The 15800-nt window shown below is 36.8% G+C and overlaps 1 protein-coding gene across 3 annotated transcripts in view; it reads right to left on the bottom strand.

The window, feature by feature from the left end:
• The window catches only part of SLIT2 (slit guidance ligand 2), a 273898-nt gene that overhangs the window by 5949 nt on the left and 252149 nt on the right, over window positions 1-15800 (bottom strand). For 2 of the 3 annotated variants that reach the window (XM_087736513.1, XM_087736514.1), the window contains 4 exons: window positions 15499-15739; window positions 15032-15162; window positions 7048-7202; window positions 1637-1925 (listed from right to left, as the gene is read on the bottom strand). In XM_087736513.1, the coding sequence (XP_087592639.1) occupies window positions 1637-1925; window positions 7048-7202; window positions 15032-15162; window positions 15499-15739 (816 nt within the window). The remainder of the gene's footprint in view (window positions 1-1636; window positions 1926-7047; window positions 7203-15031; window positions 15163-15498; window positions 15740-15800) is intronic. The other variant, XM_087736515.1, reaches the window with a different exon arrangement.

Below are 15800 nucleotides of genomic sequence, written 5' to 3'. Positions count from 1 at the left end.
CTCCTTCACTCCAAATAAACAATTTTGGTTTGGCTTTCTCTCCTAAAAGCTCACAGCACTGTACACAGCTGAAACAAACCCAATACTTTCAAGAACTAACAAAATACTAATGTTATGCTCACTTAATTCTATCTTTGATACTGCCTGTATCTGATACTTGCCAAGTTTTGTAATTTACTGCAAAACGCACTCAGCTTGGGTGTTGATGTGTACAGTTATAAGAACCTGTACAGAATCTAATTTTTCAAGGACTCTTCAAAGAAATTCTTTGGGTTTTCTTATTATAGAACTTGATGGTTACAGTTCCATGTTATTTTTGACTCCTAAAGTATAAAATGGATGTGATAGACATCACATTTGTATTTTTTAACCGGATGTGACTTCCCTTCTTTATCTCTTAAATTACTGTGAAAGAGGACAGGGTAAGAAAAAGACCCATAAACAATGAAGTGCTATAATGATATGCCTCCGAAATTCACTGCTGTGGCTTTGGGAAGAGTTCAAAACTTAATAGTACTGGAAGAGTCCATAACCAATGTAAACAATGCTAACTGCATTGTAAAGCATGCTAACTAGCGTATAAAGCTTTAAAGGGTCAGACTCTCCACACACACTATGTGAAAAGATCACTTAAATATCATTTTATGTGGAAGTGGAAAATCATCCTATTAGAATCTCTCAGCAAACTCAGGCCACTGGTCCTCAAAAGTTATATAGGCCAGAGCTCTAAAAAAGCAGCAGCCAAAAGATCCAAGCAGAAAAAAAAAAAAAAAGAAAAAAAAAAGATGTTTCCCGAACTGTAGTAAAGACAGTGGTAAGGGCAAACAGAATGACATCTTGTTGCCCATGACCAATAACTCCTGAAGAACTCTGAACTTCTGAAGTTTCTGATATTCTTGTGCTGGGAGACCATGAGCCAAAAAACGGAAGCTGTCTCTATAGTAAATTTAAAAGATGAATATGCACAGTTATCAATACTCTCATATACACATATATACGTATCTTTCGCCCTCTCTCTACACATATTATATACGTGACCTCTATAAACATACATGAAGTGCTCAACCTAAAATGTTCTAGTCAAATCAGCAAAAAGAATTAGCACACACAGACTTAAACAGAAGTTTACCATAAAGGTAGAAATCTGTTTTCCTGCTAAAACCTGGGGTACTGTGAAAATATAGAAATATCAGATATATCTATTGCATCAAGTTTTTAAAACACATTAGAGAATAATAATAATTGTATTTCCTCATTCTATACAATTGTAAAAAAGCAAATAGATTTTTTTTTTCTATTTGCAATTTCTTCTAAATGATTTTTGTACCAAATGTCATACCAATACTTGCATCCGCGTATCTCATTACAGAAGTAGCCCATACAGAAGTATGTAAGAGCATATTCCAGGCTTTACGCAGAACTTCAGTGAGATGTGTGTCTGCTCCCCTAAACTGGGGACTTTTCCTCATTAAGTTTATGGAAAGAATATACTATAACCTGGATGCTGTTTTCACTTTTACATGCCCAGGATATTTTGTTTCTTGCTGAAAAAAGTGTGAACTTTTATGAAAAAAATACAATAACAGGAGACTTATACGCATATTATACTACTGTTTTGTCTTGAGGAACGACATACTTATTTCCAAGACATGGGTCATTAGTTTGCTGATCACAGAGGGGTCCAGTCCATCCTCCTTCACACTCACAGGAAAAGCCTGACTGGCTGGTAGCATGGCACGTTCCATGCACACAAACTTTCTTATGACAAGGCTCGCAACCTGGCAGAATTCCCACTTGCAGTGGCACGTTTCTGAAGTCCTGGAGTTCGCTGTTGATATACAGATTACGGATGCAACCATGGAAGCTGGTGCCATTCTGTCCTGGAGATTGACGTAAAGCTGCTATGTTATTTTTCACAGGCATGCCTAGGAAATTAATAATAGCAAATAATCAATGTAATCTTTGGTACAATTTTCTATACCATTTTCCCTATTTTTTAAACATTTTTAAAGAAATATTTCTTCCTAATTAATTATTCTTAGATATTCAGCCTACAACCATGACCAGTGATTTAGTATTTGGGAATTGTCCTGCTTGTCAAGCATGTGTGTAAACCAGCTCCAGACCCGTAAGTCTCTAGGTCCAATTTAAGAGATGTATATAGGACTTCATACAGGAAGCTCACAACTGTGAAAAGGTTCAGATACATGCCTGTTTTTGACCTAGTGCAATTAAGTCCAGGATAGTACATAGTTTCTGAATCTTGGAAAAACAAAAGTTGTTGAAATTCAGCAGTTGACACATGAGTTTTTTGTAAGCTGCTAAGACACTCAAATCCAGAAGAATTTAGTAGGACCACCTTATCAACTTGGAGCTGGCATACACATTTCAAATGTGAAATTTTGCTAGTGAAAATTCTTGGAAAGAAAAGCTCAACAGGAGGAGGTTCCATTACTTTAAAAAATATTTCTGTTCAGCATGTCTCAAAACAGATTAATAAAAAAGCCACTCATAGTTTGCCATTACAGTTTTAAACAAAGACAGTCAATAATAACAAATTCAACATCAAAATACTTATGTGTAGATATTTCTAGATGGTGCAAATGCCCCTGATGTTGACATTTTCAGAATAATTCCTCTGCTGTAGTCTGTAAGTGTTACGGGTGTAACTGGAGCATGAGGTACATGCGATGCAGTAATCCTGTTCTAATCAGTTAACCATTTAAGACTAATTCAGAAGGAACATAACTATTAAACATTGTTTCCTTGTAAAAATGAAGTTTCTTCTACTCCTGCCCCCTGCTTTTTTTTTTCTCTTTTTTTAACTTCTTGTTTGCTAACATATTGGCCTATATTAGTTAGTCCTTAAGATATTACATTCAAATAATTAATACACAAATGCCTAAATACCTCCTGAGATTAATAAATAAAGGAAATCAAAGTGTACTGAGCATTAGCAAAGGATCTGTTTACCTGAAAATAAATATGCTTATTAGCTGCACAGGTTTGTTTATGGGCAAAATTAACATTTTTCATTCTGGTACTTAGTAAGATAACAACCACAGAAAAAGGTAATATTCTGCATAGTTGCTCCTTAACCATGTAAACTGATACTTCTGATAGTTTTATATCGTTATTCTGAACAGTTAAGAGTAATGCAGAATTGCTATGCAACCTAATGAAGTAGACCTGCCTTTCATTTAGAGGTTATTGTAATTTAATTTGTGCTAAACTTCAGTGACTATAGAAATGAACAATATTGCATCCATACTGCTGAAGAGCCTAATCTTCTTTGATCTTATCAATTAAGTAAAACAGGCTTGGGACTATTATATTAAAGGCCTCAGACTGCAAACAACCATTAGTTTCCATTTCCTCAAAACTATTTGCCCCATATTCTCAAAATCCAGGCACAAGGCAGAGTCATTAAGGCCTCTTCACCCTGATGTCTCCCTTGAAAGCAACACTCAGCAAATGTTTAGGCATATGGCTTAAGGTATCTAATAGCAGAATAGATGCACTGAATTTATCCATTGTAAAAACAAAAGCTGCATAAAAGTAAGTACACCGATGCAATGCTAAACTAGATGTTATACTTGTAAGCGTCAGGAAATTTAGATAGGATTGCTGGGAACCATGTAAGTATATATCACACCAGATAATATGAGGTATATCACATGTGATTCAGAGAATTTTTTGTCTATGATCTCTAATATGAAGACATTTGGAAACACAATGCAAGCATATACACAAGCTTTTAGCCTATACACTTTTTGCTTCTTCTAGCAAGTTACCAAGTGTGAGAAGGCTAAAGCATGTCCAAAAGCTGCTCCTATTCTTTAGCAATATTTCCTAGATAATTTTTAGATAAAGGTTCTTTATCAGTTAGGAAAGAACTGCCATAGAAACGATGCAGACAAATATTTCAGCCCTATTTTCTGAAAGGTAAGAAAGTAGTTCCCGTCCCCCTTTAAGCTTTTGGTCACTGAACCTGACTACAGGTAAGTTACCAAATTACTGTGCAAGGAGGCAAATGGTAAGACCCCTATTAAATAACAGTCATACAATAACACTGTCAAAGTGAGTATCTCATTCAGAAGCTGCTAGAACAGAGCAGGCACAAATGAAAAACAGATGATGCCCTACCTGTCTCAGAAATAGGGACTTCCGTGAAACAAGGTGCCATGCTCAACCAGTAAAATATGCTCTAATTTCTGAGAGAAGCATGTGAAGTATCAGTGAATTCTGTAACCCCTTTGAAGAGTTTTTTAGAAGAAACAGATTGTCCCTTAAGACTTCTTACAAAAAGCCATAGGCTTTCAATATGATTTACTGAAATCTGTTACAGAAAGACTGAAAAATATCTAGCGTGTGTATTCTGACCACACAAGGGAGCCATACAGCTGGAAAAAGGTCAAAAAAAAAAAAAAAAAAAGAGTATAAATCAATAAGCCCACTTTCTGTAAAAATAAAGTTAAATTACCCCTTCCAAACCAACTCAAATATTGTGACCCAAGAATAACTTTGTCAAAAAAAAAAGGGGGGTGGGAGCGGAGAAAGAGAGAATGAGAGAGAGAGAGAAAACCATACAAGGGCTTGCTGTCAAGTCTGAATTTCATCCTGCCAGCTGAGGTGATGCTTACCAGAAATGCCATTTTAACGGGAAGGTGATAAGAGTAAGTGTAAGCTACATGATGATATAGGTGTCAAACTAAGACTTTGGCAAAGATAAAAATACTGCATAAAATCCTAGTGAGAATTTGAGTTCTTAACTGATGGAAATGTGTGACTGAATTCTCTAAAAATTCTAGATACAGTTGGATAAGAAAAAATTGAATGAATCTCAAAAAGATGGGTAATATAAAGATACAAGAGTGAAAGTTAGCTGTCTCAAGAATTTTAAAGATCATAAATAGATAAACATAGATAAAGAACAGAAAGGTTTAAGAGCTGAATATCAACCTACTGTTTTTTTGCTTTATTTTGTAATAATGTGCTTCTAATAATGGTTTTCATTCTGTTTTGGACCAACATTTTCTATGACAGCAGAAATAATTGTCTGCTTGGAGCTTGAATGTGAAGAATAGAAATAGGAGTAACACAGGGCCTCTCTAAATAATATGCACTAGGATGAAAAAGACTCCTGCTCTTAGGAATCAAACCACTGAAGGAAAAGGTTATTTCCAAAAATTATTTCTTCTGATACTTCAAAATGATGATGCAGATTAATATGATTCTTGTAATTGAGACACAGATCTGCAAGGTGAAGAAGCAAGGAGGAGAAACACATGTCACAAATCAACAAGTAAGTGTTAGCACTGCACAGAATAAATGTTTATAGTTGGCAGTCTAGCTTCATTTCATTAAAAGGTGCCCATAACAGACAGGGGGATCATTCTGCACTAAGCTAAGTTTTCAAGAAGTAGTAAAATTGGCCTTAGCAGTCATTCAATAACAAACTGATGTTGACAATACAAGTAAGCAAGCACACAGTATCTTATTAGAATTTAGGACCATCTCTCCTTCCAAAAAACGTGGCATAGGACACTATGTAAACAACACTGCAGAAGTGATACCCATGAAAAAATGCAGATGTGCTTCCACAAGGCAATCTTCCTTTGAAGATTCATGATATGAAGCAATTTGAAAGGCAGCTCATACATTTGATAATTTTAATTCTTTTCTCTGCTGGTATGGGGAGTGATGACTAATGTTGAATTCTGTCTTGTACTTCTTCCCATCTTAGATGGAAGGAGGCAATGACAAAATCTGAAAAGATTTGACAAAACAGCTAAAGTGCTTCAAGGGAAGCATGGGGATATTCAGAGACAAAAGTCAACTTACCCCTCATCACTTGTAACTGAGGCACTTGTTATACTGGTTTTATAGGAGAAATAGACTGTTCTTGATCTGAATCAAAGCAGCTTGCTGTTTTTCTTTCCCATTAGACGTAAATCTAAGCAGCTACCCTGAGCTTTTCTGTATATTTAGAGAGAGGATAAATAGCACCTTTGCTAGAGAAAACAGGCATCTCACAAATGTAATACTGGTAGCATAATTTTTTGCAAGGAGGCAAGAAGCTCAAGTCTAAAAACTTATTCTCAGACACAAAACAATGAAAAAGAAAGCAGATATTCTTTTTACAGAAAGAACAGATCAGAAGAAGACTCCTTACATGTCTCCTATAAGACCGTAAGATTAAACTAAGTAGAAGGTGAAGATTGGTAGATCAGCTGTATTGAAAAGCCATGCTGAATCTTTGATCACTAAGAACTCAGACTTGCTACCAATGACAGTAAGAAGGCACAAAGTGGTGGCTGAGGTTTCTGACTCTTTTACCTAGTTTATGCAGGCCCATCAGAAATTGAACAGTAACTTCTGGTTAAAACAATGGGCTTGAATCCATAGTTGTACAGAGTAAATCACAGCAAATGATCAAAAATGTTTCAAATTGTTTATCTCCACAATCACCTACTACCAGTTTTACCAAAACAAACAATTCTTTCTTCTCAAAACAAAACAAAAAAACCCAAACCCTGCCACATATTGTGAGGCAACTGTCCAGTTGGTTCCCTTCTTACCTAATGTCATAACTTCTATCAGCCCTAAACAATAAGATCTACAGGCAGAAATTATACTTCATGGCTTTATACCTTGCTATCATTTCCTGCAGATATGTGTACAGTGAAATAGAAATGTAAAACATGATGAAAACAGAATGCTACCATTCTACACTTTCTGAAAAGGCATTACTGCATCTTCAGGTAGCTAAACAATGTTAAACACACTTCTTCAGTATAATAAAAAGCTACATAACAGTAAATTACAGGATTTTACAGTGGGCATCAAATATCCATACTGATAAAAAAGCAACAGGTGCAGTTTGAGGACATACTATTTGTTAAAAAACTACTGAGATTAACTGCTGAAGTTTCATCTTAAGGTGTTCTCTCAATGACTGAGTCTCTTACCATGTGTTTATTAATATATGTTACCAGAGTAAATTAGCTATGATACTGTTAGTAAGAAGCAGTAAGATCCTCTTACCTCCTACATACAGCGGAGAATCAAAATTCAGAGTGGACTGCTTGGACAAATTGGTAATTATCTTGGGGCTTCCTCCATCAATAGATAAAGACAGAATCTGATCCATAGCTAGCAGCTCCACAATGTGGAAATTGCCATCATTAATAGTTTCCACACTGCAAAATAAACATTAACATTAATTTTAAACAGTTAATGGTCTGGTTAGAACAGTTTTTGGTCATCTTCTCCTTTAATAGTTAATACAGCTTCAGAACGGAACTTCTCCAGGAGTGCAGTCTCCTGAAAGCTACATTTTAAGCAAGGACATGCATGTATGCTTAAGAGCTAATACAATATAATACCCCATCAATAACACTTTATTAATAATACATATTGTAAATTAATAGCCCCTTTTCCTTCAAAGTAATTCCTGTCCTCATCAAGTAATGAACTGTGTAAATGTAGATGATATTCTAAACATCAGTTGAAATACATTTACTAGGCAGGTAGCCGAACACAAAAACAGTTTGGAGTTCTGCAGTAACGATCACAGGGATGGAACACCTCTCCTGTGAGCAAAGCCTGAGAGAGCTGGGGTTGTTCAGCTTGGAGAAGAGAAGGCTCTGGGGAGCCCTTATTGTGGCCTTTCAATACTTAAAGGGGGCTTATAAGAAAGATGGACAGAGGCTTTTTATCAAGGCATGTAGTGATAGGACAAGAGGTAACCATTTTAAACTAAAAGAGGGTAGATTTAGATTAGATAGAACCTATAAAGTAAAAGAAGATGATGTAAAGAAGAAATTCTTTAATATGAGGGTGGTTAAACACCGGAACAGGTTGCCAGAGAAGTTGTGGATGCCCCATCATTGGAAATGTTCAAGTGCCCCATCACTTGTTGTGGATGTCCCATCATTGGAGGGGTCATTGGAGGGGCTTTGCACAATCTAATCTAGTGCAAGATGTCCCTGCCCACAGCAAGGGGGATGGAACTAGATGATCGTTAAAGGTCCCTTCCAACCTAAACCATTCTATGATTCTAATGTTAGTCCAAGATATTATTTGTGTGCACATGTGTGTGCGCATAGGTGCGTGTGTATCCTACATGTTGCATAGTGTTGGGTTTACATATTTTGCAAGTCTGAAGGCCTGAGTTGACTCCAGTGATATAGAAACCCACTATTTCATGGAATATGGAACTGCATCTGACCTTAGTCCTGCCAGACAAAATCACATCATTGGTCCAGACAGCTCCAGTGACGCTAGCAATAAAATAATTTGTTATCTTTATTAGGCATGGTTATTTCTGTGTGTTCAGCTTCTGGCTAGTACAGTGAATACTATGTTCATTTTTTTTTCTTGCCTACGTATACCATTTCCTTGTGCTTACTAACAAGATATGAACCCACTAGTAGGAGAATGCCTGAAGGGTGTCATGCAGAAAAGGCTTGTTTCAAGCATGGTGCTTATGCTGTGTAAGGACAAGCCTATACACGTTACTAAGTACAAGAAATGGCTGCCTATGCTTACCAGCCTCAATATCTACACAGCAAATGTTTAAGTGCAGGGTAACTACTCCACACTTGAACACAGTTTAAGTACATCAGAGATGGAAGAATGTTATTATTCAATGCTGGGACTGAATATATCATTGTACTTACATTACTTCTAGCCCATTTTCCACTGAAGAATTAAGAGCTGAATGTATGGCTGCATGGAAGCTATGACAATGAGCTGTAGTCCGGAGACCAGACATTACAACCATTCCCATGAGAGCCTTTATTTGCTTCAGGGCACCATCAAATAAGTGAGCTTAAGCCTTTGAAAAAAGTTATTTAAATGAACCAATTGTATGATAGCCTGAGATGGACTGAACAGTCATACAGTCAGTTAGCACTTCTCATTAGGAAAGCAGCATAGCTGAAAGGGATTAGCTTCCTAAATCTCAAGGCAAAAATCAAGCAAATTACCTTATAACATCCTTAGCGATGTTTTAATTAACCTAACTGCTTTTGTCCTGGAACAGATCAGAAGCACTCACATGGTTGTTTACAGCTGTGACACATTAAATAGCTTCTTAGATATTTATTACCAACTTGTGCTGGTTTTGGCTGGGGTAGAGTTAATTTTCTTCATAGTAGCTAGTATGGGGCTATGTTTTGGATTTGTGCTGGAAACAGTGTTGATAACACAGGGATGTTCTCATTACTGCTGAGCAGTGCTTACACAGAGTCAAGGCCTTTTCTGCTTCTCACCCCACCCCACCAGCGAGGAGGCTGCGGGGCACAAGAAGTTGGGAGGGGACACAGCCAGGGCAGCTGACCCCAGCTGACCAAAGGGATATTCCACATCATAGGATGTCATGCTCAGCATATAAAGCTGGGGAAGAAGAAGGAGGGGGGGGATGTTTGAAGTGATAGTGTTTGTCTTCCCAAGTAACCGTTAGGTGTGACGGAGCCCTGCTTTCCTGGAGGTGGCTGAACTCCTGCCTGCCAATGGGAAGCAGTGAATGAATTCCTTGTTTTGCTTTGCCTGTGTGTGTGGCTTTTGCTTTACTTATTAACCTGTCTTTATCTCAACCCACGAGTTTTCTCAGTTTTACCCTTCCAATTCTCTCCCCCATCCCACTGCAGGGGAGTGAGTGAGCGGCTGTGTGGTGCTTAGTTGGTGTCTGGGGTTAAACCATGACACAACTCTAACTATGTGGACAGGCTTAGCTCAATATGCATGAAAGATCTGCAAGATAGCATGAATGCTTTACATAAGCTCAGCTCTATGTGGAAGTGCAAACACACAACGGAGCAGACACTGGCAGAATAAACACTTTTTGAGAGTGGGCAGGAGGGCGACTGACAGGCTCCACAAGGGGAAGGAAAAGGCCAGGGTTCATCATTCCTAAAAAGTAAGGTCTATTCAAGGTATTAAGAGGCTTGTTTGCTGTGATCAAGCAATAAGAAAAGTGCCAGGATTAATTTATTTAACACACTTCCATGAATCCGTGAAAAAAGTTGTGCTAAGAAATGAAAATGCATATGACTTCTTGACTTAAGTAAGCAAGAAACCCTAATATAATGTTCTTATTCCAAGGAAACTTACAACTTATTAACTTTTCACACAATAGTATTTAAAAGGATAAGAGCAACACATAACATGCATTTTTAGAGCAAGAGGTCATTCCAGGGATGCATAAAACATTATGTGTAGAGGGAATGTGTCTCCGTTAACAGTGATTATTGAAAGCTTCTAGTTTAAACTGTTTTACTGGTAAAATTTACTGCAGAGAGAGGAGCCCTCCTAGGTAAGGGTGGTTTAAATTAAAGGGGAAATAAACACAAGGCTTATCTGTGCAATATTTCCTGCCAATGCATTTACATTACTTCTAGCCTATTTCCCATTGGAGAAATGAGAGCTGAATGCATAGATCTTAATGAAAAGCTGTAAGAAAAACTGATTTAAAGCTTCTGGAACTCTGTAGAAGAATAATGATTTGGGAGGAAATATTCCCATATTTCCAATAAATACATGATGAAAACTAGTTTACAGAATGAAAAGCGGTTTGGTTTTTTTTGTGTAAAAACATTTAACATTTAAAAATGGACGTCCAGACAGAACAAAATCCAGGTGGATCAACTTTTCCCAAATAACCATCTCCAATGAATTAATTTTCTTTATTGGTCTTGGCACTGCCATCATCTCATCTTGTTACTCAGATTGACTGATGAGTGCTTTTGGGATGATGGCTCTTTCTGCAGTTAATTCCCATTGGTAAATCAGTTCTCACTCTATACAGCTAGACTGCTGTTATAGTTGATTCTCCATATTTATCATGATTAAATCATCCGTTTGTAACTTTGTTTTGTTGCTACTGCAAGCACCTCTGTAGGCTTTGCAGCTCCCATTTGACTCCTTTTCAACACACCATTTCTTGACTGCCATTTATATTATCAAACTTCTATTTGAATCTCTCTATTGGCTGTTTTTTTACTTTGGCCTCTGTTTCAGGCATCTCATCATTGTTCAGTGGAGTACAACTTGTCTTATTCTTTTTCCTATACTATCCATGAATCTTCACTTCCTTAATGAAATCTGTAAATCTCTTGATAAACTTCTCAGTTTTTTAATTTCCTTTCTGTCCTTCTCACTGCAAGCAGCTTCCCATCTTAGTTTGCAAACCATCTACCCTGTTACCAAATTGTTCTTAAACCTCATTGTTCTTAAACATTATGAGTTAAAATGCTCTTTTGCCGTCTTCATATCTCTCTGATAAAACATACTACATTATCTTGTTTTCTTTTATAATTCATCAACTATTTGTACTGGGTCTGGCTGGGATGGAGTTAATATTCTTCATAATAGCCAATATGGTATTGTGTTTTAGATTTGTGACCAATGCTGATAATGCACTAATGTTTTAGCTATTGCTGAATAATGTTTGCACAGTGTGAAGGCCGCCTTTGTTTCTCACTCTGCCCCCTGCAGTGAATAGATTCGGGGTGTGCATGAGGTTAGGAGGGGACACAACCAGGCAGATGACCCAAACTAACCAAAGAGATATTCCATGCCACATAATGTCATGCTCAGCAGTGAAATGGAGAGGAGGGGGCGTTTAGGTAGGTTAGCCATCTTCTGCTTGGGAACTGGCTAAGCATCGGTCTGCCCATGGGAGATGGCGAGTGATTGCAATCGCAGCACTTGTTTTTTGTTTCTTTTTTCCTCCACTTTTCCTTTGGTTATTAAACTATTGTTACCTCAACCTATGGTATTTCTGACATTTACTCATCCTTTTCTCTTCCCCTGTCCCACTGGGGGTGGAAGGGGAGGTGAGTGAGCAGCTGTGTGACGCTTAGCTGCCTACTGGCATTAACCACAACACTATTTCACAATGTTATTTTAGCTATTTATAATTTTAGTAAACTTCAACTGTTTCTTCTAAAATTTTCCATACTGAATTGTGCCTGAAACTGATTTTTATTTTTCTAAACAGACCAGATAGTTTCCCAAACTGAAAGGAACACACTCCTATCTCTTACACTTCTATCAACCCTGCTTTGCAGGTCATGACATTTGGCAGTGAGCTGGCACCACGTCTATCCATTTGTCATCTTTCTGAAAATCCACTGAGGCAAGGTGTTAAAATGTTGAAAACGTGGAAGTCTGCAGAAACAGGAGGGCTAGATCTCCAAATTCTTTGTCCATGCTGGCTATATTTAAACACACAGATGATTAGCACCTTCCCTCCAGCTGTACTTTTGGGCTCCAGTAGTACTTGCTGGATCTGGGCCTGCCAACCCATTCAAAGAGAAGGTATTGCCTTAGCTAGATCAAGGTTACATGCACAAAGAAAGAAACTGTGTGGTTCTCATTCAGAAGAAGCAAAAATTAGGCCTACAGAGAAAGAAGAGAAAGAGGTAGGACCAGACAAGAAATAGTTGGAATAAAGCAAGAATCAGACTAATGGATAGTAGTAGATTGTATGGAAAACAGGACTGGAAATTGAATCAAGGAGAAGACTGAGAAGGACAAAATAGAGAAAAGGAAAAATGAATCAGTATGATAATGTAGATTATGTCTGTCAGCAGTTTTTAAGCAAAGACGATCATATCTAGCTGGCTTAGGAAAAAATGAAGGGAGGGAAGGAAGGAAAGAAACCAAAGGGAGGGACTGAAAGAAGAACAGGAAACATGACAGGACACAACTTTAACAGGTAACGAAGGTACAATAAAACAATATGCAATGAATGGGTGAAAAGAAGCTGAAGAGCTGAAAAAGGGCAGGAGATGTCACAAACATCCTAGGAAGGTAAAACAGAACTGGAAACAGGGATGGCTGGAAACAAAAGTTAGAAAAATAGGAATAGGTTGGAAAGGATGAAGGGATTAGAGTATAATGTGTAAAAGATCCTGTGCTACAATATACTCCTTTCTAGAACCTGAAATAGAAATTAAATAATATCTAATTTGTACAGTGATCACTAGATACACAAACATATATACAAATGTGGAAATGTATACATGGCTTCCAACATGTGCACTTCCCTCAAGGGCAAAAGACTTCATTAGAGTTCATCTCAGTACCGTTACATAACAATTTTCAAATTATCTCCTAGAAACTCACCATCATGCTTATGTGAAATGAAAGACAAGTTGTTACTACTACTACTATACAAGCGTGTATCTACTTCACTAAGCAACCATGTCACCCTGTAACACTTCACTACATTTCCTATCCCTTTCTTCACTGTGCCTGCACTGTCCACTTGTCACATAATTCAAAACAGCGGATCAGCTATGTAGCGGAGATGCTTCTAATTGTTCTGTAACACAAACCTAATTGGGACTGTTTGTTAAATGATTACTTTGTTATTAATCCCTTCTACATTTATGGTTTTTAATTTTACCTGTGTGAGTATTGTTTTCCAATCTTTTTCTAGAAAACTAAAATGGACAAGTGGGAATTACTAGTATATACTATATTCCAGTAATACTGGAGAAAGTGTTAAATTGATGAGAAGGAAATATGTTTTGAATGGGAAGAAGTATTCTCGATAGATTAAACAAATGGGAGCAAAAATAACTTGAAATTACATATGATCCTGATTCCTATTGTTTCCTATTCTCAGACAGCTGTACCTGTCAAAATAAAAAACAACAAAAATAATTGAACTCCTGACAAAACAATCTAAACTTCTTCTTTAGCACTATCCCAGATAGAAAAGAAAAAGAATCTTATTTTGAATTGTAGTCCCTAAGAAAAGTGAATGTTTCATGCAATTTTAAATTTGTGTCAAATACTTCAATCTCCTTTAATTTACACAATTAAAATATATATACTATTTCCACATGTTAAACCATTTAATGGAATTGTAAGTAAACCTTATGAAGTGCATATTGCATCAGAAAATAAAAGCAACCTTAAGATGCTTATTGTAAAAGGCTATGTTTTTACTAAACAACTTTATATTGTATTTTATAGGAATGATTTTTGTTTTCCTGTGGAATGCTTTTAGTAACCTACTAAAGCCACAGTTACCTTGGTGCTATCACCTAGCAAAGTTTATCATTGTTCCACTGCTATATAAACTTAAGCTTTTGCTTTTATGTTGCCATTTGAGTGCAATCATTTCTAAAAATCATTTATTTTCAATGAAATGTCCCTAAGAGAATGCAGAGCAATGTCAGCTGCTATAAACTCCAGCAAGTAAATATACACTATAATTTTACAACACAAAAGGTGTAAATACAGCAAGAAGAAGATCCAAGGAAAACTCATTTAACACTTCCCATTTACTTCTGAATGTATTTGTAGCAACAATAGGGCAATAAAGGCCAAGAAGTGATGCCTGTTGTCTTTTTGCTCACTCTTGCAATGTCTGTCTGCAAATTCTTGAGAAGTTACATAAAACCTCCCTGGAAATTCAGGTGGTAATTTTTCAGAGAACCAGAGAAATCTGACTTAAAAAAAACCCTGAAAAATTATGCTCCAGAAGCAGATGTGGATTCTGTCTCTTAATGACTTTGGAAGCAAAAACCATTTCTTTTTCAAGGGTAGTGCCTTTTTTCAGAATCAAGTTCTTAGCTTTCTCTTCACTTGCCAGGGAAAAGTCCCACCTTATATGACTGCCTAACACAGAAGAGAAGAGAAACTTCCATTTCATTTCTGCTTATGCAGTACAGTTCTGCACTTTACCCTGCACACTAGGAAACTATTTGGCAGCAACATCATGGAAAAAACTCCACTTCCACACATGTGAGCTTTACACAAATGTATAAATATTCTGCTGAAAGCTAACTCTTACTCAGTTTTAATGGATCAAATATATATTATCTTTCTGACATACCTGCATTAGAGTTATTTTCCAAGCCAAATCATGTCTTTTGGCAATAGGTTTTAAATGTCTGACAATACATTCACTTGCATATATTTAACCATCTATTAAAAAATATGACTTTGATATAAGGAATTAATACATATTTTGTTTCAGTTAGAAATTTGTTTCATCTGGGTTCACCTGTAAATAGCAGAGGCTGGATAAGATCCTGTGTCATAACTGACCCTCACTCTACCCCGGTACAGCTCTACCGCTATATGATCTTTATCGCCTTTGTAGAGCAGGATCCCACTGTCTTCATCTGTGGCAATCTAGTTAAAAGAAAGAAACACTTAGAAAGAACTAAAAATAAATATTAAATCAAAATGCTGTATTAAGTGAATCTCTGAATTTGCTGCCATAGTCTATTACTTCACTATAAAATTCTTCCTTGAAGAACAACCTGACAAAATTATTTCTCTTCCTATTAATAAGCCCATCTACTTCAATATGAATATAGAGTTATTCTAAAGACTCTTCTAGATTTTTAGCTCAAGCTGTGAAAAGCTCTTTAAGTGAGCCAATGACAACTTTGGCTAATTTTCCACACCATGAAAAGTCCTTTACACACTTTTCCAGATCAGAAGATGCAACACAAACAATCTTACCTGTAGAGTGATATTGGTTTGGGGGCGTATCTTAGCTGAAGGGATTTGTAGATAGGATTCTTTGTTGACAAAGTTTATACTGATCAGCTTTTCACATTTCTCACCCTGGTAGCCTGATAAACACTGACAGATTGGTTCACTCTCTTTTATGATACACTGGGCTCCATTTTGACATTCATAATTATCACAAGGGCTGGTGCGAGGCAGGACCATTGGTGGTGAAAACTCACAAAACAAGCCACTAAATACAAATAGAAAAAATTAGTATTTCCAAAAAAAAGCAACTTTGACAAAAGACATAC

The sequence above is a fragment of the Nipponia nippon genome, unplaced genomic scaffold (assembly GCF_047370975.1).
Source record: "Nipponia nippon isolate SJK-2023a ecotype South Korea unplaced genomic scaffold, ASM4737097v1 scaffold_6, whole genome shotgun sequence".
NCBI classification, from domain to species: Eukaryota; Metazoa; Chordata; class Aves; order Pelecaniformes; family Threskiornithidae; genus Nipponia; species Nipponia nippon.
Note: the sequence above shows the minus strand (reverse complement) of the source record. Positions and strands in the feature narration are given on the sequence as shown.